Raw genomic sequence first — 22,640 nt, 5'->3', positions numbered from 1 at the left:
AGATCAATAAACAACCCTATGTCTCAAGACTGGCATTAAATGTGTTCCAAAAGCAATTCAGATTAGGAGTGATTGAAAAGTCTGTGGCGTGACAGAAGGCAATGAATGACTGTTAAAATGGAAGGTGCAATTTTCTACATACTGTATTCCTTTTGAACCTGCAATGTTCTGGGTGTATTGACGTCCCAACACTTTAATCTTTACCAATGGTTCACGGAACATATCCCATCAATTTCGGTAGAAAACTGATTTCTCCGCGAGTCATTTTTCTTTTCTATTTCGAACTGTGGAAACGTGGGGTGGTGACTGACCAATTAAATTGTGGCATCATGAATGGTTGCTACTGAAACTGGAGACGTGTGATCTCGTGTTGTCCTGGTCAAACAGCATGGCACGTCTCAAATTTCCACTCCTATTCTTTGATAACCTGGCCAGGTGGCTCAGCGGTAGAGCGAGTGGCTGACAATTTAAAAGTTGTGAGTACAAATTCCGATTGGGGGTTGACTCAGCCCATCATTCCTCCAGGGTCGATAAAATAGATATACTTCGTGGGGAAGTTAGCAGTGGTTGTTCTATGTATAGACTCGACCCCACCATATGAATGTAGAATTTCCGAACACTGACTCAGAGATGTAAACAGGATATGAACATTGCCTAAATGCTGATTTGTCCAGAAAATTACTTTGATACATATATAGGAATTGCACTGTTATCACGGTGCTTATATGTTCTAAATCACCACGGTGATTTCTTCTACATGCCACGCAACTGAGATCGTCACTTTGCTCACAGAAGCCCACTCACAATTTTCCTCACGTAAGTTATCCATGATGTGTCCATCAAATAATCTAACCTCGAGTTTCTCAATACAAAGGGTGTAAATATGATTCATCCATTGCCACACGTGGTGTGGAAACACTTCTTCTGGATTTCACTGCTACTTATCCGGGAGCAGCATGGCTATGAATGTCTCTGGTCCACCTTTTTATTGTAATATAATAAAAAAAAACAATATTTGAAAAGTAAAACAAAGAAGAGTCCATTCTTAATATTGAATCGAAGACCAGACTCACAATAATTAATCGAATCACCAGTGTAGAGGGTTGTGGTGAATCAATACACCACTATGAAGCAGTGTTGTTGATAAATAAATCTTTCTATATATGTTTAACTTCTTTCGCACCGTACATAGCCAACAGCGCTTATCAGAGGTGGTGAGTACATATAAACTTGTAATCGCACTCCGAAATAAACTCTTAGCAGTAGAGAACCAAAGCTTATTCATATCTTCGGTAGTGGTGAAGTGACGGTTAAGTCTTGATTTGAAGCTTTCGTGACCGCAGGAATCCATGCTCTCTGGTTCTTTCGGTAAAGTCACGTGGATAGAAAAAATAGTAAAAGAAAACACGACGTTTCGGTCGCAACACAAGCGGCCAGTCTTCAGGTGAGATGGTTAAGGTTACCAAACCTCCTGCTTTCCCCCAGACAGTCTGGGTTTCAGAAAGGATGTCTCAGTGTCCTGAAGCTTTTTGTGAAAATTGAGCCAGATACACTTTTGAAAATGTGGGCCTGGCACACACGCACACCACACAGTGCAACCCGCTGAAATGCATGTGCGTTGTTTGCACGTCCCTGTGTGCAGGCCGGGCTCATGAAACTGCAGGGAGGAGCTTTGGGAACATGGGCGGCCAATGAAGGACACCTCCCACTTCAAAATTTTCTGGCCTCTTGTTCAACCCATGATACTGGGAAAGGGGGTGGGGTGGTAGGCGTGGTGGGGGGGGGGGGTACCCGGGTACTGGGAGGGGTTGGCAGAGAAGTGTGCGGGGCCAATGAGCATAATTGTGCGGCCAACTTGAGAAAGAGCGAGTCTGCTTTCTGTGCAGGCGGAGCTAGTGGCTTTGTGGACGTGGTTAACATAAAAGTAGGTGGGGCTGACAGTTCTAAAGTTAGTTCAACGTGAGTGTCGGTTGGAGCCTCCCAGAAATGTGACAGCCTTGAGCACGGTGCGTCACATTGTGCGTGCAGACGGCCGACTCACCCGTGGAGGGAGTGTTCACCTCCTGCACGGGCGAGTATGGCCCGCCCCCCACGACGGTTCGTGCGCCAAGCCTGAAGAAGTAACGCGTTGAGCCCTGCAGCCCCTTCACCTCCGCCCTCAGAATGCTCCCTGCATGCAAAGGCAGAAGACACAGCGTGGGTCTGCAGACTCGGCAGCATTGCGGCATCAGGGAGCAAATCATATACGGCTTGATTTATGGTGTCTGTCCACATAAGGAATGGTAAAAAAGAAAGAAATAACGAATTATTTTATTTTACCCACCGTTAACTGCCCGAATTTGTACATTTGCAGAAAGTGTCATTTTTAATAAACAATTGCCAAATCATACACGTACAGCTATGTATTGGATTGGGCACAATATATACAGACACAATGCTAACCATGATTTGTTACAACTTGGTAGGGATATCTCTACAGTATTATCAGGATTAGACTATGTGTGCTTTAAGGTCTTATGAAGTCGCAAAGGCCCACAAAAAGACGCATCTGCTAATGCTTAACAGATCAACAGTTTATTCAACATTATCAACACTCCAGCAAGCATACAAACCATTTGATTTGTGAAGAAATTGTGATCAGCTTAAACAACGCTTTCTGTAAGGGAATAGTTATGGGTAAAGTGTCAATTGTATCCGTTTTAGAATATGTTCATGAAGTTGAATGATCCCCATTGTTACTGGATAATGCACTAAATGCACTCTCAATTGTATTAACACTGTGTTTTGGCTGTGCGATCGATATTCATAATACATTAGGGATGAGATATGAAGTCACACTGACCGAGTTTTACAACTGGAAGAGTTGCAAAGTAACCTGTCAGGCAGAAAAGGGAACGTATAATCTATTGCACGGGTGTAGGAACAGTGCAGTGGCAAGTGCACGAAACTACGAATCCGGTGATTTGAGATAATTTCCAAGCCACAGCCAATATCAGTGGCGAATGAGATCTGAACATGTCCTGGACACCCTTCACCAACCCACACTGATCGGCATGGTGATGATTATTCAAGCAATCCCCGTGGCTCATACGGCGTGGGAAGGCCTTCAACCAATTAGTGACTTGACAAAAAGTCTGTGAATAATTGGTATTATTAACACAACAACCCACAGACTTGCCCAACCTTTCTCTGCCCTTTCATCTCTCTCTAATTGCCTTCACCTGGTCCCCGCTCCGGCACCTTATTTCAAAAGACCTGTCAACAATCTGCGTCCAATGGGACGTCACTCGTTCTGGTGCCGCCCCCGTGGTCTCGAATTCCCTTCCAGCCATCCGTGCCACCGACTCCCTGCTCCTGTGGCTCAAGATTTTCCTATTTACTTCTACCTAAAGACTTTTTCCTTTCAACATATTGTCAAAATTGCATACCTCACGTATATCTATGATTCATAAAAAAGTTTTTTTCCCAGTTATATCGTGTAGGTATAATGTATTTTTTTAAACTCTGTGCGTGTGTATAACATGCACACACTCACACAGATACGCATGGCTTTTGTTCCAACCTAGGTACACTTTGAGGCCACGTGAAGTAGTGAATGGTCCCTCGTCAGAAGTCACGAGACAAACCCAGCGTAGGGCAGAGGTCGCAAACGGGTTTTGATTCCTTACCCGTACCCGTACCCGACCGCACCAGGGTCGCAAATGGGTACCCGTACCCGTACCCGGCCGAGTACGGGTACCCGTTCCCTACCCGTACCCTACCCGAAATGAGTGACAAACGGTTACTTACCAGTGACTCACGGCCTACCCGTACCCATACCCGGCCGTACCAGGGTCGCAAATGGCTGCCCGTACCCGTACCCGGCTGGGTACGGGTAGCCGAGTATCGGGTAGGGTACGGGTATCGGGTACCCGGTTGTGACCTCTGGCGTACGGTCTATACGGCTCGTTCCTGTACGCGTGTATGTACGTTTAAGTTCTTTCGTACCGGACATAGCCAAACGTGCGAATCGGAGGTTCCTGAGAAAGAGACAAGCTGGAGTATCGCTCCCATCGCTGTGCAAGAGCAATTGTGAGTGGATTGAAATCATATTTCTCTCGTATGAGGGAGAATGAAACAACGTTGCCCTGCCCCCTGTTGAAACCTGGCGGTGGACTTTTCAAGGAGGGTTCTATTCAATTGCCCACTGATTGCGTAGTGTTCATCTGTTGGAGCCAAACTTAAACACTGGGCACTAGATAGGGCTACATGGAGGTGTACAGAGCTACGGGATGGCATGAAAAATACTGCATGTGTGTGCATTACTGTGGCGCGGGACGGTTGCATTGAATTATTATGTAATTATCGACCTCGATCTGGCTTCATGTGTAATCCGGCTAGCCATGACTTCACTATTAAGGGTTTTACCGTATTTACTTGGCAGGTCATCAGATCGCCTGCTTTGGCTGTGATTTTTATGTAATACGCTGCGGGAAATGACAAAATAACTTAATTAAATGAAGGCTGAGCAGTTTGACTCGAGATACAAAGAGGAAAACAGAAGTTCGCTAAATAATTGTATACATCTTTCAGAGGGACCCAACTGTAAAACACGGCACAGAGTGAGTGTACTTGGCACGGTTCTTAAAAGGTGACCAGGAGCAATAAAGATTAGATGAAAAGGTGGACGGGAGCATATTCGTTGGGTCTTTCGGTAAAGTCACGTAGAAAGGTTCAAAGAAGATAAACAAAAGTTATTTTTGTTATTTTCTTTGAACCTATCTACGTGGCTTTACCAAAAGACCCAAAGCATATGAATTCCTGCAGTCACGAAAGCTTTAAGTCAAGATTTTGGACGTGAGCATTTCAGGGTGCTCTTGGAATGCTGAAGTTGAAAATAAACATACCAGTGTGTCTGAACAAAATAAAGTTTTTAAAGACCGTGTACTATCTGCTATGACGTATGTATGTATGTTGAGCTTCTTTTGTACAGTGCGTAGCCAACCGTGCCAATTGGAGGTGCGAGGGAAGGTCAACAAACTAAACACAAAAAGCAACTGTAAAGACATTCGTGTTCGATCTCGATTTAAAAGTGCATCGTCCCAGTGGCTTTCTAATTTCGGAAGGAATATACCTAACGTATGATTCAGAAACATTGTCATGAATGAAACATATGGAACAATAGCTAAAATGTACGCAAAGAAGAATGGAGAGATGCATGCTTGAAACTGCATTGAGAAACAGAGGCACGCGTGAATCAGAGAAATTTACAGAGGTCAATTATATAATCCAAACTTTGAAGAAAAGTCATTGGGCTTGGGCAAGATATCACGCGAACAGGGATGGCAAATTATGGTCAAGAAGGAATGGAATATGTCCGTGACAATGACCAGCAAGGGCATGGGGTAATGAATCAGTGAATGGGCAGGTGGCTGTGTTTATTGTTGCATCGTGAGATCACGAGAGATGGTGGTGGCTTGGGGAGGTCTTTATTCATTAGTGGGTTTACTATTGTTGATGATAATAGAATACAGTGATCCCTCGTTTATCGCGGTTAATGGGGACCGGAACCCCTCACGATAGGTGAAGATCCGCGAAGTAGGATTGGCCCCCTAGGAATTTCCGTATATGTGTGTGTGGGTACCAGAATGTTTAAAATATGTATATTTATACTTTATATATATATTTTTTACATAAATCTATTTAATTATAAAACCTTAATATTATACATTCACTCTCTCTCTCTCATACGATACGTATTATGGTGTTCTACACTCACCAATGACAGTAGAATTTTGAGACTTGACTCCAGTAATGACGACGACGACGATGACAATGACGATGACAATGACGACGATGACAGACCTGTGCAGTTCGATGAATGTGATGATGAATGATGATGATGATGGTGTTACTGCACAGGTATAATGAGGCCTTTAAATCAGTTCAAAAAATCCGCGATGCACTGAGGCCGCGAAACTTGAACCGCGAAGTAGCGAGGGATTACTGTATACACTTTCAGTGATACTGGCAGTTCGCAAAACGAACTCGTAATCCAGAGGCTGCTAGTTTGATCCCGCGACACAGCAAGTGAAACAACAACAAGAGGCAAGTTTGTTAAATCCTCCCGCTGCTGTGAACCCAGCGGTATAAAAGGTTACATCGTATAGTCAATTAGCAGGTTGCTTGTGGTGAGGTCAAGTGTGGGCCTTCCCACCTCCTCCAACACATCTGGCCAGCACAGAGAACACACAGGCCAAAACAATTAAATAGAGGGGCTCTTTATAGTTCCTTTGAGTGCAGACCCTTCTGGCAGCAGTGATGTGAGCCAACAATTGCAAGCCTGTACCTTTACCTTTTTAATATAGATCTTCAATATCGACACGGACATGATCTTAATTTTTTCCCACAGCCCAATGTCAAGGTGCCTGTTATGGGAACTGAAGATTGGAAAAGTGAGGCTTGTGTGATTAAATAACACACACAAATGAAAAGCAAACGCAATATTTACTTTGTTACTTTTTTATTTTTTCATAAAATAAAATGTGCCTGGCCATAACTCAAACTCGTGAGGTTCAGCTTACCTAGTGAGGCTTATGGCAGTAGTTTTTACACTACAGATGTGATTGCCTCTTATTTGAACCAAATAATGTATTCTCGTTTCCAATACTTCTTCTGAACTACAAATAAAGTTTCGTTCATGCTTAGTAAGAGTAAAATTCTGTAACCTCTCGGTGACATTAATTTATCTGTGTGTGCATTCAATACAAATGAAAATTTTATCATTATATTTGTTCATAGCCATTTATAAAGCAACACCTCTTCCAGTGAGAATACCATAAAATTGTGTAATTGTCTCATGCCATATGGAAAAAGCCCAATGTGTGCATTATACCCATATGTCTGCCCTGAATGAAGAAACAATCTGCTGGGAACGAGAGGCCACATAAGGAAGAGATATACAGCTTTTGTTTTACATCATAATCGTATGAACATATAAGCGAACTATTACTGTTATGTGGCCTATACTGCATTGTCACGTAAGACATTGCACGGACAAGGATGTCACATGTACGATCGCATGTAGTCGAGTTGCCGAACACGTTGACTAACGGCAAATCTCTGCCGTTCGGAGTAAACGATCGCCTTAGAAAATGTCTCCAGTGTCTCCAAAACAGCGTCGTTTGCCTGACCCCCACCTCTCGCGAGTTCGACAAACCTTGTGAAGGAGCTGCACTGATTAGCAGTGCGTTAGAGAGGTCCGGTTCAAGGTGGCAGTACTCGCTTTTATAGCAATGATAACCGGTCAACCAGCGATGCCAAGCACCCATACGTACAATCACGAAACGTTATCTAATCATACATTTACATAGCGCCTTAACGAAGGCGCTGTACAGTGAACGAACTATGGTACAAGACGGTTGGCGAGATGAAACGAGATGAGTGGATGGGATATATGTGTAAAATGTGGTGGTGGTGGTGACGATGCGTGGAATAAACGAAGATGGAAATGAGATGAGTGGATTGGTGATGGGTGACCATGGGGAGTTGGGGACAGGGAAGGCGGCGTCAGTACGTGTGTGGAGGACAATAAGGGGATAAAGAAGGGTGGACAATAAGGGGATAAAGAAGGGTGGGCAATAGAGAATAAGTGGGGGTTTAAGAGATGAGCGGAAGGTAGTGAGAGAGGGCTGACTGTTTGACGCGCAAGGGCAGTTGATTCCAGTGAAGAGGCGCTAGGCGAGAGAATGAGCGAGAGACGACAAAGATTTTGAATGCAAACCGACGCTCATCTGCTATGGATCTGCTGCTGTATGAGATCTACACGGAGTTTTCCATCTGCAGCCCCAATGATCAGGGACAGTGTGCCAAATGAAGTCTGCTCAGTCGTTACAATCGGTGATTTTAAAACCGGACTATAATTGTTGTTGTATTTTCTCTTCTGTCCAGTTTAATTTAGTTTTTAATTTCTATCTGTGCATTCTGCGATTCCATCTCAACACATTGCTGAATACGGCGCATTACAAATCTTGAACGTATTGATTGTGCGGAGTTTTTTTTACAAATATTCTACGTATTATATACTTAATGTATTTCATTTACATGATTTCAATGGGAGTAGTGCACAGTGGTTCACGCACTACACTCTCAACACATTGACCAGAGTTTGATTCCTGCAAGCCCGAGCTAGCCCCTTTACCAATCCGCACTGACACATGTGGTGAAGTATGATAAAGCAACCTTCATGACTAACGTGGGTTAGATTTCATCAAGAAATGCTTCGATAAAGGGATGTTATTATTTTATTATTATTACTGTTATTAACATATTTTCCATTTCCAATAATTTCAAATAAGCTTCATTGCACGATTACTTTCAAACAATAATACAAAGTTTTACATAAAAAACAAATAATAGATACAATATTTTTATTCGTCAATAATATATATCTTAAATATTTAAATTGTGTCTGGAAGTACAGTGAAAATCCCAAAGCACTCGCCCAGCACATTTAGCCGTAATAAACTGTCTTCGGAAATGTCAAGTGGCTGTTTTGATGATAGATGGCCTCCTGGCAGGTTCAAGATAAATAGTACAGCAAATCACAGCTGACATTGTGATATCACTAACCCAGTCTTTGAACGTCCACGCCACTCATCCAGAACCAATAAAGTGTCCCGACCACACATTATCTCCCCACAGAAAATTTTCCCAAGGCTGCGCTCTGCACGCTCCATCCTAAGCAGAAGATTTTGTTTTTTGTTTGTAAAGATCGACCACGCTGTTAATATCACTTAAGTTGCACTTGGGATTGACACAGATGCTAATTACAATTGCAGTTGCTGCAGTCATTTGTAGTGTAGTAGCCTCAATTAGAATTTTACAGTTGATATCTAGTCGCGTGCGGTTTAAATAAAGTATTTGCATACTGCATCATATAATGTCACTGTGAATCAGAATCTTGATTTAAACTGGAGAAATCCGATGAGCTTTGAAGCGTTTTTTTTACAGATGCCTGATTCCTCTTCTGATGTATTTTGCTACTGCATGCAAATCTCAGCGGAGCTGTTCCATCCACTTAAATTCCACCCATTTTATAATTATGTGTTATTAAGTGTTGGTTCATGAGCGCTAAGATGACTCTATCGATTTTCCCGAATCAAATTACTTTTTAGTGTCAACCAACACGAGCCATAATGGTATTTGACAATCATTTGTCTTTCTCAAAATCTGATGAAAAGAATGCACGTGGGCGAGGATAGAAAACCATTTTTCATAAATCCGGCTTGCTCAAGTGGTTGACCAGACTCTCAATTTTCCATTATTTTATTCCCAGTGATCCTCGTGTACACGCAATCGGAGGGTTATTGGGAATGGAGTTCTTCAAGTCAGTGTTGTCTTCCTTTTTGAAAAGAAAACTGATCGAGGCCTCATTCTATGGTTGAGGCATTTCAACTCTATGTAGATGTGAAGTAAACACGTTTGGCTAATTTGGCTCCAACTGATGGTGGCGCTTCTCTGATAATGTCGACAGGTGCCCTGGTGGCGAGATGTTAACTACCTCACCAGATATACAGGAGGTTGTGGGTTGGATTGCAACCCTGATATCTGTATATTTTGAGTTTGCATGTTCTCCCTGTGGTCTCGTGAATTTTTCTCCGGGTCCTCAGTTTTTTCCCTCTACATTTAGAAACATGCTTTCATAGTATTTAGCTGCTATAAATTTCCACATGATAAGCCACTTCGTTAAGCTATCATTTGTGGCCAGGTCGCTTCTGAAAATATCTATATAGCTCAGTGGGCCTTACCTGATGAAATTGAAAAAACTAATTTAATAGTTTAATAGGTATTCCATCTGGTACCGCAGCTTTTCCTGTTTTCGTTATGTGAAGATTGTTTCTTGCAGTGTGACTTCTCTTCACCTGAAAAAATGGTTTGATTCCTGGGATATATGATTGTTTATGCTTTAGAGATATGCATACAATTATTTCACAAACGTATAAGAGTCTGCCTATTATGTGCAAAGGTTTTATCTTTCTCCCAAAGGGATACAACATCAATCTCCTCATTGCTGCTTCCATGCTCCCATTGCCTTCTATGATGTCTTCAATCATCATTATGTTGTGTTCTCTGATTTATTTCTCATTCTCTTTACTGTTTTTTTACAGAGTTCTCTGTATTATATATTTTATTTGGCATATTTGCATACCTCTCTACTTCTACATAATGTATTTCCTGGGTTTCAGATACAGTGTTTGCATATTCACCTTTTCCCCCCAAGTTTCAATGTATTTTATAGTGCTATGCTTGCTTCTATTTAAACTACTTAGAGGAGAAACAAAGGCATACACTGAAATTGGGATATTATTAACAATCTCAGATTTGGTGTTGAAAAAGTCATGATTACAACCAATGAAAATATATTACAAGTAATAACTGAATATTTGAATAAAGAGTGCAAAGGTGGGTTAAAGATAAAAAATTGTTTAAACAAAATTTAAGTAGAACAAATTTTCTAAACAAATAAATGTTTGTTGGAGGGACACAACTGTAAAACACATTAGATTATGCATTCCTCGGGCAATTATTGAAGGAGGACTGGGATAAAACGATGCCATAAGGCAATTAAGAGCAGATTGGAGTTGGGAAATGTTGCTTCATAGCAAAAAGCATCATATCAATGTGCCTAGAGAAGTTCATTTTTACTCAGTGCACATTACCTACATGAGCAAAATAATCTGCAACAAGGACAACTAAGCAAAGAAAGTAGAACATTGTACTGGGCATTAAAAAGTGAACATTGTATTGAGTGTTAAGAAACGGAAGAGCGCTTGGATCAGAGGCATCACTTGAAGGGAACGTTGGCCGAAGATCAAGACCGATGATGGAGGAAACATGTCCAAGTGGACGGCCACTGTGGAGACGGAGAGATGACCTCACGTGCAGGAGTTAGACGGATTGTTGTGGCTTTGGGCTAGCCATCGAACAATTGGCGGTCACTGCATAGCATGTTTTCAGATACACCTCTGCGGCCATCTGGAACGCTCTTCCTTCCGATATTTAAAGCTCATTTCTTTCGAACTGCCTTTGTGTTAAGTTTGTTATGACAAGTACATGACTTAATGAAAAATGTTGAATGAATAGCCATTTATATACCGTTCGCTTCAGCAGCACCTTGCATGCTCCCACAACCCTGCAGGGGTGTACACAGGAATGCGGCCATACACGCAGGGGCTCTCATCCATTCGGTTTTCAAATCTCTTGGTTCTCATTTCCCGAATCATAATCATTCACGAATTAACAGGGGCATGCCAGATAAACACATAAACATCTTTCATTACTCCGATGAGCATGGTTGGCTACACATGTTGCGAAAGAAGTTCAACATACATAATTATCCATGGCAAGCGACTTGGGAAGGCCTTCATCCGGCAGTGGACAGAGCATGGCCGCTGTTGTTGACAATTAGCGTGAAGGCTGCAATAGTGTTTAGCAAAAGCATGTGCAGTTATGCACAGAGAAATGTGATCACGAGAAATCTTTGGTGATTGCGCTACAGTTACTTCACGGGTTAACTGTGTTTGTCCTCGTGTGAAGGGAGCTTGGTGCAGTACTCATTTGAGGCGGTTCCTTAATGATGGAAAATTGTTTACAAGGTTGTTTAAGACTTCCAATGTGTTCTCCTCATTGAATGCAAGGTTACGAGTCGGTTACAATTGTTGTTCTGCTCACAAAAGAGAAGACAAAATTACCATGACACTTTTATAGGATGCGGTTTACAGGCCTCAGTTTATGGACTGTTGCAAGTGTCTGGAAGCAATTTGAGTGATAACGTTTGGAATATTTTGAATAACAAAACGTCAACTTTGTTCATTTCATGTTTGGCCATCTGTAAAAAGCATTGCTAACACAGAATAAAAGAAACAGTGGGTAAAAACAGCAATACTGATATAAAATATTAACTACCAAGTAGCATCTAATGATGTTTATTGAGGATTTCTAAATGGATGTGATTTGTCTAGAATCCAAATATTTTTTTCTAAATATCGTGTGTCATTTTAATGGAAAACTATTAACCAGTGGCCTCGTGTCTCTTACAGCAATATTCATTTGTTTCCCTTTAATGCATATTGACATAAAATCTATGTAACACAACCAATTAAAATGTAACTTAGTGAAGTGTCTTATATACATATATATACATTCACTGTCACACACAGCCATGGCCGTAACAACTTAATTTTATTGGTTGCGGTGCTGTGGCACTCACAAAGCTCTGGGCATTTAGAACAAGCAGGCAATTCTGTGGCTTTTAGGGCTAAAAGGTGGCTAATGGTCAGGTCGCCATCCCAACGGGTCTTTATAGTATTGACTTGGAGCATCACAATAGTTTGAAAGGGCCATTAGTAGAAAACTGCATTGAAACTGACAAGCCCATCCAAGAAATTACAGGAATGTAACCATCACGTCTACCGTCACCATCAGCATGCTGGTGACACCAACTTTGACACATCTTATTTATCTCTTCCAGCCGGTAAGACCACACAACAAATGTGTGTTCAACCTTTGCCTGGTAAATTGTTTGTGTGAAACATTCATGCTTTTATTGCCATGTGAGCAATATTGCAATGGTTGACACGTGATGCGTATATGATAGCATTTTTGAGCTATGGTTACAGCTGATAAATGGCCACATTTCTCATCGTTCAAATTATCATCTGTACCCAGTTAGCGACTTGTTCATGTCTATTGAAACCAGTGCCTGGTGTGGAATTTGCGGTAAATGGGGATCTAAAATAACAGACAAGGTGCTTCGCAGAATTATTCACTCAAGATGGTGACATTTGTTGCTCATGAGTTACAGATCCAGGATCTTGTACAATTAGTGTACACGACTGTCCCATGCTTCTGGATACAGCATTCGTTTCAGAATGCTATGAACAAAAATAAAGTAATTACCATATAACTTAATCGTTCGAACGGATGAAATGCACAATTGTAATATTCGTAGACAGCTCTAAAATACAGAGTTCTAAGCTTCGTCCAAAAAATAAAATAGTAATGTTCATGCCTTTGTCAATCCTCTGCCGAATCAACGTCTCCTCACACCATGCCAACCATGAAGATTGTTTGACCATACCTGGCCACTTGGGTCCATATGGGTTGGTGAAGAATGGGGGCTCAGACTAGGTCAGATGTCACTCACCACTGAAGTCAGCCATGGCCGGAAAGCTAAATCAGGTCATCGGGTTCATAGAGAAGTGCACGAACCACTCCACCACCATACCACGGAAAAGGAGACTGTAGAATAATAATCAGAATGCTACTTAAATGTAGATGTGACTGAAAAGACTACTTTATATTATAAATCTTGACTTAAAGCTTTCGTGACTGCAGGAATTCATACTCTTTGGGTCTTTCGGTAAACTCACGTAGATATAAGAAAAAAAAAATAAGAAAAAATCACGACGTTTCGATAGCAACACAAGCTTTCGCTATATTTCTTCCTGCCTCAGCAGTCCAACTGCTGTATTTTTTCACCTGAAGACGATTGCTTGTGATGCGATCGAAACGTCGTGATCTTATTTTATTTTACTATTTTTCTATCTACGTGACTTTACCAAAAGACCCAAAGAGTAATTTATATTATGTTTAGAGATGAGCACAGAACAGCAACAGAGGATGATTTCGATCTGACATGGGCAAATTGGAATTGTGTTTTATTTTTGGGATACCAATACGATAAAATCAAAATTGGTTAACCAATTTTGATTTCATACTCTGCGATACTCTACAAATGAATGGACACAGTGATGGGAGTCAGCGGGTGGGGGCAAGAATGTTCAGAGCAACGCGAGGGAAAGGAGGAGCTGGGATTGAAGGGTTGTGGTTCAGAGTGCAGTTGTGCAGCAGTTGAGAGCAGGGCGGGAAGAGTGGTGACGCACGATTGCAGTAAGTGTGCCTGTGTGTGTGTATGCATATGTATGTACGTATGGTGGTGATCTGGTGATCAAGTGCTGTTAGTGTGATCATCAGTCCACACTTGCCCAAAAGTCTGTTCAGGCTATACGTGTGGGTTTTTGTCTTTGTAGTGATCTGATAATTGCTGCTCACTCAGAAAAGGGAGTGGGAGGCGCTGCTGCTGAACCTGGAGCGTAGTACTCAGAGGTGGGGCCGTATCATTAGCCCCACAAAAACTAAGCACCTGCCTGGGTATGTTGTGCCATTAAACACTCCACCCGTCAACTCCCCAATGGTGATGGGGCAATTGGGGAGAGAGTGAAAAGTTTTCCATACCTGGGCAGTGTACTTATGACCAACTCCTGTTTGATGATAGAGGTCTGACCTCTAATCAGTCGAGTGGCATTATCCTTTCATTGGCTGCATAACGCCGTGTGGAAGCTACCTGGTCTGTCGTGCCACACACAGCTTTGGTTCTTCTCAGCCACAGCCATGCCCTCCCTTCTGTATGCTTGTGATATGTGGATCCCCCTAATGGAACATCTGGGCCAGTTAGAAACATTCATGCTGGCCTGCCTACAATCTATCCTGGATTTAATCCAGCTGGGTGGTGTGAGGAGCTCAAAAATACTTTAAAGATCTGGACACAGCCCCATTGGCTAGCGCCTAAGAGCAATAAAGGCTGCGTTGGCTGAGGCATATAGCCTGCATGTCCAGCAACCTCATGCTAAAACAGCTTTTGTTTGGCAAGATAGAGGGGGCTAAATGGGTGCGGCATGGGCTAGAGAAGAAATGTACTGATGTGGTATGAGAGGATATGGAGCTGAGTGGATTTGCTGATGACTGATACCAGCAGTGTCAAGATCGACCTCTGTGGAAAAGGCTCGTGAAGGACACTACTCGGCAGTTGGAGGCAGTCGCCCTCTAACACTCACAACAACGAGCGGAACGCCAGGTGGCTAAAACACAGCAAGTTAGCACAGTAGGGGGCACAGGTGGTGCATCTGCCAGTCAGTTAACTCATGGCACCTGGGTCTGTCCCATGACCTCTTGTCAGCATGCCTTCGACACTTCACATGGCCTTAAAGTGCACATAACCTGGCACAAGCACCACATAGTCTGGCACAAGTATCTTATACTTCATGGTCATACTGTTATCTACAGTTAATCACGGATAATTGGATACATTTCATACAACTTTAATGTCACTCACTAATATTTGCTGGTGAGGTGAAAGTCGGGTGCCATTTACTTCCCTGAGAACCTAAATATAAAACTAAACTACAATTTTATTTTACCAGGTAAGGCCCTTTGAGTTATATATCACTTTTTTAGAAGCGACCTGGCCAGAAATGATAGCTCAACGAAGTGGCTTATCATATGAAAATGTATAGCAGCCAATTACTCTAAACCGGAGGAAAGACTGGAAGACCCGGAGAAAGATCGACGCGACCATGCAAACTCTAAACATACAGGCATCAGGGTAGGGATCAAACCCATGATCAAATCCACGACCTCCTGTATATCACGGCGCATACTCAACACAGACAAGATGCGGTCCCCTCTCAGAGCTTCATCTTGCCCAAGTGACTATGTGCAGCCTTCCAATTTTTACGAGTCCCTGGCTACTTTTGCTCTTGGATAAAGTGAACAACCATAGTTTGTCCTGGTCCCGCAGAAAATAACAATACTTGATTTAAAAAAAAAGCTATGGATAACAAATGTCTCGGCCTCGCTGTGCGCTGCATTGCACCACTATCCGAGTAGATAACCTCGCATTCAATAAACCTTCAGAGCCAGGGTGAACATCCGACTCCAAACTTAATTAATGAATTGAACGAGGTAAAACTGATGGAAAAACACAGCACAAATACAGCATCTGTTAATACTTGGAAATATTAATACAATGAATGAACACTACATCATGATAACACTGTCTTAGATAACATGAAACTCAACAATAGATCCTGGATGAACCAGGCACCTACATTAGTACTGAATAGCTATACAAGAGAATAAGCTACTGTGTTAAATAAGGGCACATCGTGTAATCACCATACTGCAGCCTAAATGTACAGCACTATACATAACACTGAACTGTGGATGAGATATTTCGTCATCCTTGCTCTCAAGATCGCAATAAGGTTACATGGGTACAAGTGTGACTCGACTTATTCAATTACAAGTAACATCCACAATAAGGCAAGTGGCAGGCTTCGTTGTTAACTAGGCCTCATATTTGTCATAACAATTTAACAGCATTATAAAGGCATTTACAGCATTATAACGACCATTCTAACAGAACAGCATTCCCAGTATTATAAGAACATAAACCATCTTACAGACAATGCTTCTTAAAGTCCCACAATGAACAGTTGCACCTGTCTTCACTGGGACGCTATTTGTGCCACATTTTGTACTCTGTGTAATGTCTGATACCCTGCCACATGGCTTAGAGGATGTCAAATCGTAACGTCACGTGACCAATCTCAACATCCAAACAGGAAATTCCTGTGTACACACACCTTCACACCTGCTGTGAGGCACAACAACAAGAGATTGCCTGTATGATATATATTTTTTTTATCAGAATCAGAATATTTATTTGTACTGGAGGAATCCGATGAGCTATAAAGCTCTTTTTCACAGATGTCCAGTAGAGGCGGGTAAACACGTAACAACAACAAACAATACAAAAACATGACAGTAGTGCAAAGTACAAGAAGGTAAACATATCACCCAAAAACATACAAATAACACTAAACCATCCCCATCCTACCAGGCAAAGCCCACTAAGGATTTAACTTATTTTTTAGAAGCGACCTGGACACAAATGATAGCTCATGAAAGTGGCCCATCATTTGGACATTTATAACAGCAAGGTTTAGCCTTTTTGTGGTGATTATTATTATTATTAATGTCGATATTTTCTGTTAATCAATGATTAGTTTGACATTACAAACCCATGCCTGCAGAGCCATAAACTCACGCTGTGCCTTTGTTCATGGTCCACGATAGCTTTACCAAGTTGAACAACTGGAGAGGTCATTAATAAGCATATCTTATGCACTTCAACACACGGGAACAAATGTGCTGACTCACGTGCAACAGTATATACATATCTGCGCACTATATCTTGTATAAATATGGGTAAAGATGAAACTGCCGTACCATCCTTATCATTGGCACTCAGTGTTCTCTATTCTTATCTCTGTATACAGTGTGGTGCATGCACATTAATGTCTGTCATGCTAAAATGGTGTTCTGTGCTTGGCCTACGTAAACACTTTACCGTGAGAAAACATTTTATTACTTTATACCAACCCTTCAGAGCCCCGTGATAAAAGCAGCAGTAATTTGATGTGCGAGCATAAATGATCCCTTTACGCGGCACATTATGGGTTCGTGAGATAAGTCATGCTAATGGTGTTGCGCTCTGCAAGCGGTGGTCGTGACACTGCAGGTGAAAGGTCACCATTTTTTTAGGGAACATTTGTTATATGTTGCTTCTCTGGCAGTTGAAAGCGATAGAGGGTTGCCCACATTCACACGGCCACACGCCAGCTACCTTTCCCTTATGCCATGCATAGCGACAGGTTTTCACTTCTGCTTCAGTCTCATTTTTCCGATATTAGGAAGCCAATGGAGCTATGCACTTTTAAATCTATATTGAAAACATATTCCTTTAAGCACTGACTTTTTGTGTTTAGTTTGCTGCCCTTCATCCATGACTGCAATTTGCACGGTTGGCTACGTACAGCGTAAAAGAGGTTCAACATACATACATGACTGCAGGAATTCATATTCTTTGGGTCTTTCGGTAAAGCCACGTAGATAGAACAAATAATAAAAAATAATATCCAGCCCCCTATCTTGTGATATTGTTATTATTTGTAATATTTGTTCTATCTACGTGGCTATACCGAAGACTTGTTTCAGCAGCCTGCTTCTCTCTCCCACCTGAAGACGATTGCTTGTGTGGCGATCGAAACGTCGTGATCATTTTTTTTACCTACGTGACTTTACCGAAAGAACCAAAGAGTATGGATTCCTGCAGTCACGAAGGCTTCAAATCAATATTTTTACCAGTTGAATTATGGTTAACACAACCATCTCAACACAAGACAAAGTATTTTTACATAATCTATCAACTTCTAAGTTACAAAACCTAAGGAGACCCACCATCGACAGAGAAATATTTACTATGATTTTGTAGCCAACGATGACCACAGGCTGAGACACTCATACATGGAATTTGTGCAAGAACTAGTTTTTTTCTGGTATGAACCTATTTTCACATTGGAAACCATGATTACTCGTCATTCTGGCTCAATACACGTAAAATACAGTAATCCAAAATAGAACAATCATGAACATGATTTGTCCACAGGTCATGTGAGCAATGGGAGTATTCATCGCTGTGACTGTGGCAGCACTTACGTACAGACAAAGCGGATAACAGAAGGAATTCCTATGCTTCAGTCCCCTTGCTATCACCCAGCCCCGATTCTTCATCTGGGGAAACAATGTCCACTAGCACTCGTTACAGCCACCACAGCACCTGAGTGAACTGCCAAACATTGTTAATCTGGGCAATATCTGAGCCAGCAAGCGGCATCTTACCTAAACTCACATGAGGTTGTGGTAGTTAGTAGGACCCTGAGCAGTTGCCACTTGCCTCGTAATGTTTGTTGATGAAATGTATAATACCGGAAACTATTCGTTTTTCTGTTGCTATAAATAGCCACTGATGGATATCAATTGCCTACCAGTGGTTCGACTCCAAATATCCAACCCCCTATCTTCATCTTGAGAGAAGGACAATATCCTGAGCAGGCATCATCTAAAATATCTAGCTACAGAAACGCCTGTCTAAAACCATACAACCCTAATGCCGTAACAACAACCATTAGCGAATGGTATTACATAGGCCACCATGTAACCAGTTTAACCATTTATTGGCTGTTACAGTCACCTCCTGGAGTTGAAACTGTCAATAGTAATACGTATGTGCTTTGCCTCTATCAATATAGCGGTGAAACAACTCTTATCTGCACACTTCTTACCCAGGACTTGTATTATGCATGGTCAAGGTCGAACCACTAAAACTGATTTCCACAGAACGATTCCTCCTACCGTCTGTGTTTTGTTATGGATCAGAGGAATTATCCAGAAGTGGTTGAGCATGGATAAAAAGAGTCGCAGAGTAAATTTCTCTATTATCTATTTGTGAGGTACACCGATAATTATTGGTCACCGCAGGAGCTAAACGATTGATTGATGATGTTGAGGATGACAATAATGTATTGATGATTTGTTGATGAGGATTGCAATGATGTTGAAGATGGTGACAATAATCGTACTAAAAATGGTAATGTCTAAATTAAGATATGAGGATATGGTAGTGGAATGTGCAAACCCTATATCAAGCAGTGACAACAGGAATGATAATTAAAGAGCCTAAACAGCCCACCATCATGAATGATTGAGTACTGACTTTTATCTGTGATCTGTTGAAGTCATACAAGCCATCATTAATTCTCTTCTCAAACTATGGTCTGCAGTTGGTGGTTCCCCTGTGGAGTTACTTTGCACTGCACTGCTCAGAGACTCTGGAATGCACTGACTGTGATGTCCATACTATAGAAGAGCCTGGGTTTCTGGATGGGTCAGAGAGCTAGACTCTAATAATGCAAGTGGGAAAAATCATCTGACTCTTGGGTGTAGGTGCATAGAGAGGATGCTTGCAATTACATGGCAGAACCGAGTATGCAACTTGGACCGTTCAAATAGCATGTGACAAGAAACGACTATCAACATATTCGAGAAGAGATGGTCATGGCTGCAGGTGTCGAATGGAGTGCACAACACCGAGACACACACTGGCGTGGACACCTGGAGGTTGGTGACCTAGAGGAAGGCCTCAATCCAGACAGTGCCATACTGTTAAAGGAGACCTTAGAGGTTGTGTGTCAAGTGTACAATCATCGAGGCATCTGGGAGAAGTCAATTAATAGTGCAGTGTAGTGGCATCAATTGAACTACAGTAATGACTTATTGATCTTCATGTAATAACATTATATATTTAGTTAACAAGTCGTGACATTTTGAATAATACTGAGTGTACCTTTGGCTCCATTGCATTTGCACCTTTAGGAAATCACAGACAACATCAACAACCGCCATTCGCTACTAAGTGGCGGGGTGACGTCACCACGATGCTTGTGCCAGACTATGTGCACGTTGAGGCCACGCGAAGTGTCGAACACCCGCTGACAGGAGGTCATGGGGCAGACCCAGGTGCAACGGGTCGACTGATTGAGATGACTGGCTGATGCACCACCTGTGCCCCCTACTGTGCCAACTTGCTGTGCTTTAGCACACACACACACATCACCGCCTCTACTATATGGAGCCTTTGATGTTGAATGCACTGGATGGCCCGAATGTGAGTGAATGAGACCTCACCTGGTCTGAGCAAGAAGGCCCACGCATCGTAGGGCTGACTGTGGTTGGTGTTGTACAGTATGACGTACTCCAAGATAACTCCGTTCGGCTCAGCTGGGGGCTGCCAGCACACCAGCACGCGGCTGGCGTCCATGGCTCTCAGCTTGATGTCTTTGGGGGGATCGGAGGGCCCTGTGTGAACCGCACGCGCACATTCCGGGCGAGCGCACAAGTGGTGATCGTGTGTATACACACACACAAAATGACAAAGATGTTCATATTCTTTGGGTCTTTTGGTAAAGTCACGTAGATAGGTTCAAAGAAAATTACAAAAAACTACAACGTTTCGATCGCAACACAAGCGGTCGAAACGCCGTAGTTTTTTGTTATTTTCTTTGAACCTATCTACGTGACTTTACAGAAAGAACCAAAGAATATGAATTCGTTTAGTCTTGAAAGCTTTAAGTCCAGATTTGACAAAGATGTTCTTTTTTTCTTCTTCCTTGAACATACTTTTTTATGTTTAGTTTGTTGTCATTTCTCCACACCTACGATTAGCAGTGCGAAAGAAATTCAAAATACGTACGTAGTTCGGAAGCGTATTCATAAGCTGAGATATGACCTTGTGGAACCTCCAAAGGTAGTTCTGCAGCTGACCACTGCTGCACGTGTAATGTAGCTCTCAGAGACACCGTCTTGTTCAGTAATATGTATATCTATTATTAATAAAGTCCACCGACTCACTGATAACTTAATGAGTAACCGCGAGTGACTATATACACTTGGGTAACTTAGATAACTCTATTCTGAGACAACATAACTCTAGCCTTCCAAGACTACAAGGTGCCCACTCCAGGATGATGAAGACGACCCGTTTAAAGGTGACGACGGCAATGGCAGTTCCCCCACAACAGCAGCCCAGAGCCCCGGTTCGCACCGGCTCTTATCCCCCTCACAACCTGGCCACGCCCCTATTCCCAAACCCTCTCTCATCGCACCTGGCCCTGTCTGTCTCTGCCCTTATTACAATTTACGACCGTTAGGTCCCATGCTCCCCCTCACGCGACCCTTGTCGCATCAATCATTATTAGCAACCACTTAGGTCCCACATTACCCTAACGTGACCCTGTCTGTTCCCGTTACGTTAATTAGTAACCATGGCCACGGGGAGCCGTACTGTCCCTACATCACCCTGTACTGTCCTTACATATGCATTTGATGAATAATTTTCACACATTTTCGATATAAAAAGATCATCTACATCCACAGATGATAGCAACAAAAACTTTCCCCATAACGCAACCAAGCATGTGAGTGACCACTAGGAGGAAATATGTTTATTTCATGGCTGTGTTCCACACAAGAACAAGTCCAAGGTTGAGGTGGCCAGGTGGCTCAGGAGTGAAAATAATGAGCCAGCACCACTGAGATCCTGGATTCAAATCTATGTTTCAACAGGGTTCTCAATTGTATCAAGTTCATGGTTTCAGCCTGGTCACCAACAACTCCACAAATACATAAAAATAAAAATTAGATTTTAATGTAATTTTGCTAAATTCCAGCTCTGAGAATTAAAACACTGTGGATGTTTGACTGTCAAACTACAGATACCAATCTCATAGAAGAGGGTATGGGAGAGTCTGCCCCCTATTGTAGAAAGCTTAAAAAGGCTACTTGAAGGGTGTTTAATCTCTTGCATCGCTGTTCTCAGGGAAACGAGGTCACTCTGCTCTGCAATATTCCCAAAGGGAATCTTTGTCTCCTGACATGACACTCATGAGACACGGTAAATAACATTGTAGAAAAGACGACCCAACTATATTTTTACAAAAAGTATGTTATTGAAGGAAAAAAAGAAAAACAGGGAAAGGTACAGCATATGGTCAGACGGGGATCAAACCATATTTTAAAAATAAAATGTCTAAGGCAAGTCGAAGGCAAAGCTATAACAGGGACTAGACAGGAGCCTGTGCAAGAGGCTGGGAGTGATGAAGGCTGAGAGACCCTGTGCTATTCATGGCCAGCACTCTGCCGAAATACCAGCGTACATTCTACAAGGACTCTTTGTGTGCCTTGACCTCCTGACATCGGGTCCTGTTCTGGCAGTAAATGTTCCTCTGATATGTATACGTGGCCATCATACGCATACATAAGTGTGCGCACATACCATTGACGGGCTGGTACCGGTGGACGGGCTGAGTCCGTTTCTACGCAACAATCCTTTATGCAACTACAACGCATGTGTTATTTAA

At 42.2% G+C, this 22,640-nt stretch overlaps 1 protein-coding gene across 1 annotated transcript in view; it reads right to left on the bottom strand.

Annotated features, from left to right (window-relative positions):
• LOC133346429 (immunoglobulin superfamily DCC subclass member 4-like) overlaps positions 1 to 22,640 on the bottom strand; it is a 346,604-nt gene that overhangs the window by 24,345 nt on the left and 299,619 nt on the right. Inside the window, exons 16-17 of the mRNA XM_061557994.1 lie at positions 20,410 to 20,580; positions 2,042 to 2,170 (exon numbers count right to left, since the gene is read on the bottom strand). Coding sequence (XP_061413978.1) covers positions 2,042 to 2,170; positions 20,410 to 20,580 — 300 coding nt within the window. The remainder of the gene's footprint in view (positions 1 to 2,041; positions 2,171 to 20,409; positions 20,581 to 22,640) is intronic.

Source organism: Lethenteron reissneri, chromosome 24 (assembly GCF_015708825.2).
Source record: "Lethenteron reissneri isolate LAM-NWPU_2019-01 chromosome 24, ASM1570882v1, whole genome shotgun sequence".
NCBI lineage: Eukaryota > Metazoa > Chordata > Hyperoartia > Petromyzontiformes > Petromyzontidae > Lethenteron > Lethenteron reissneri.
Note: the sequence above shows the minus strand (reverse complement) of the source record. Positions and strands in the feature narration are given on the sequence as shown.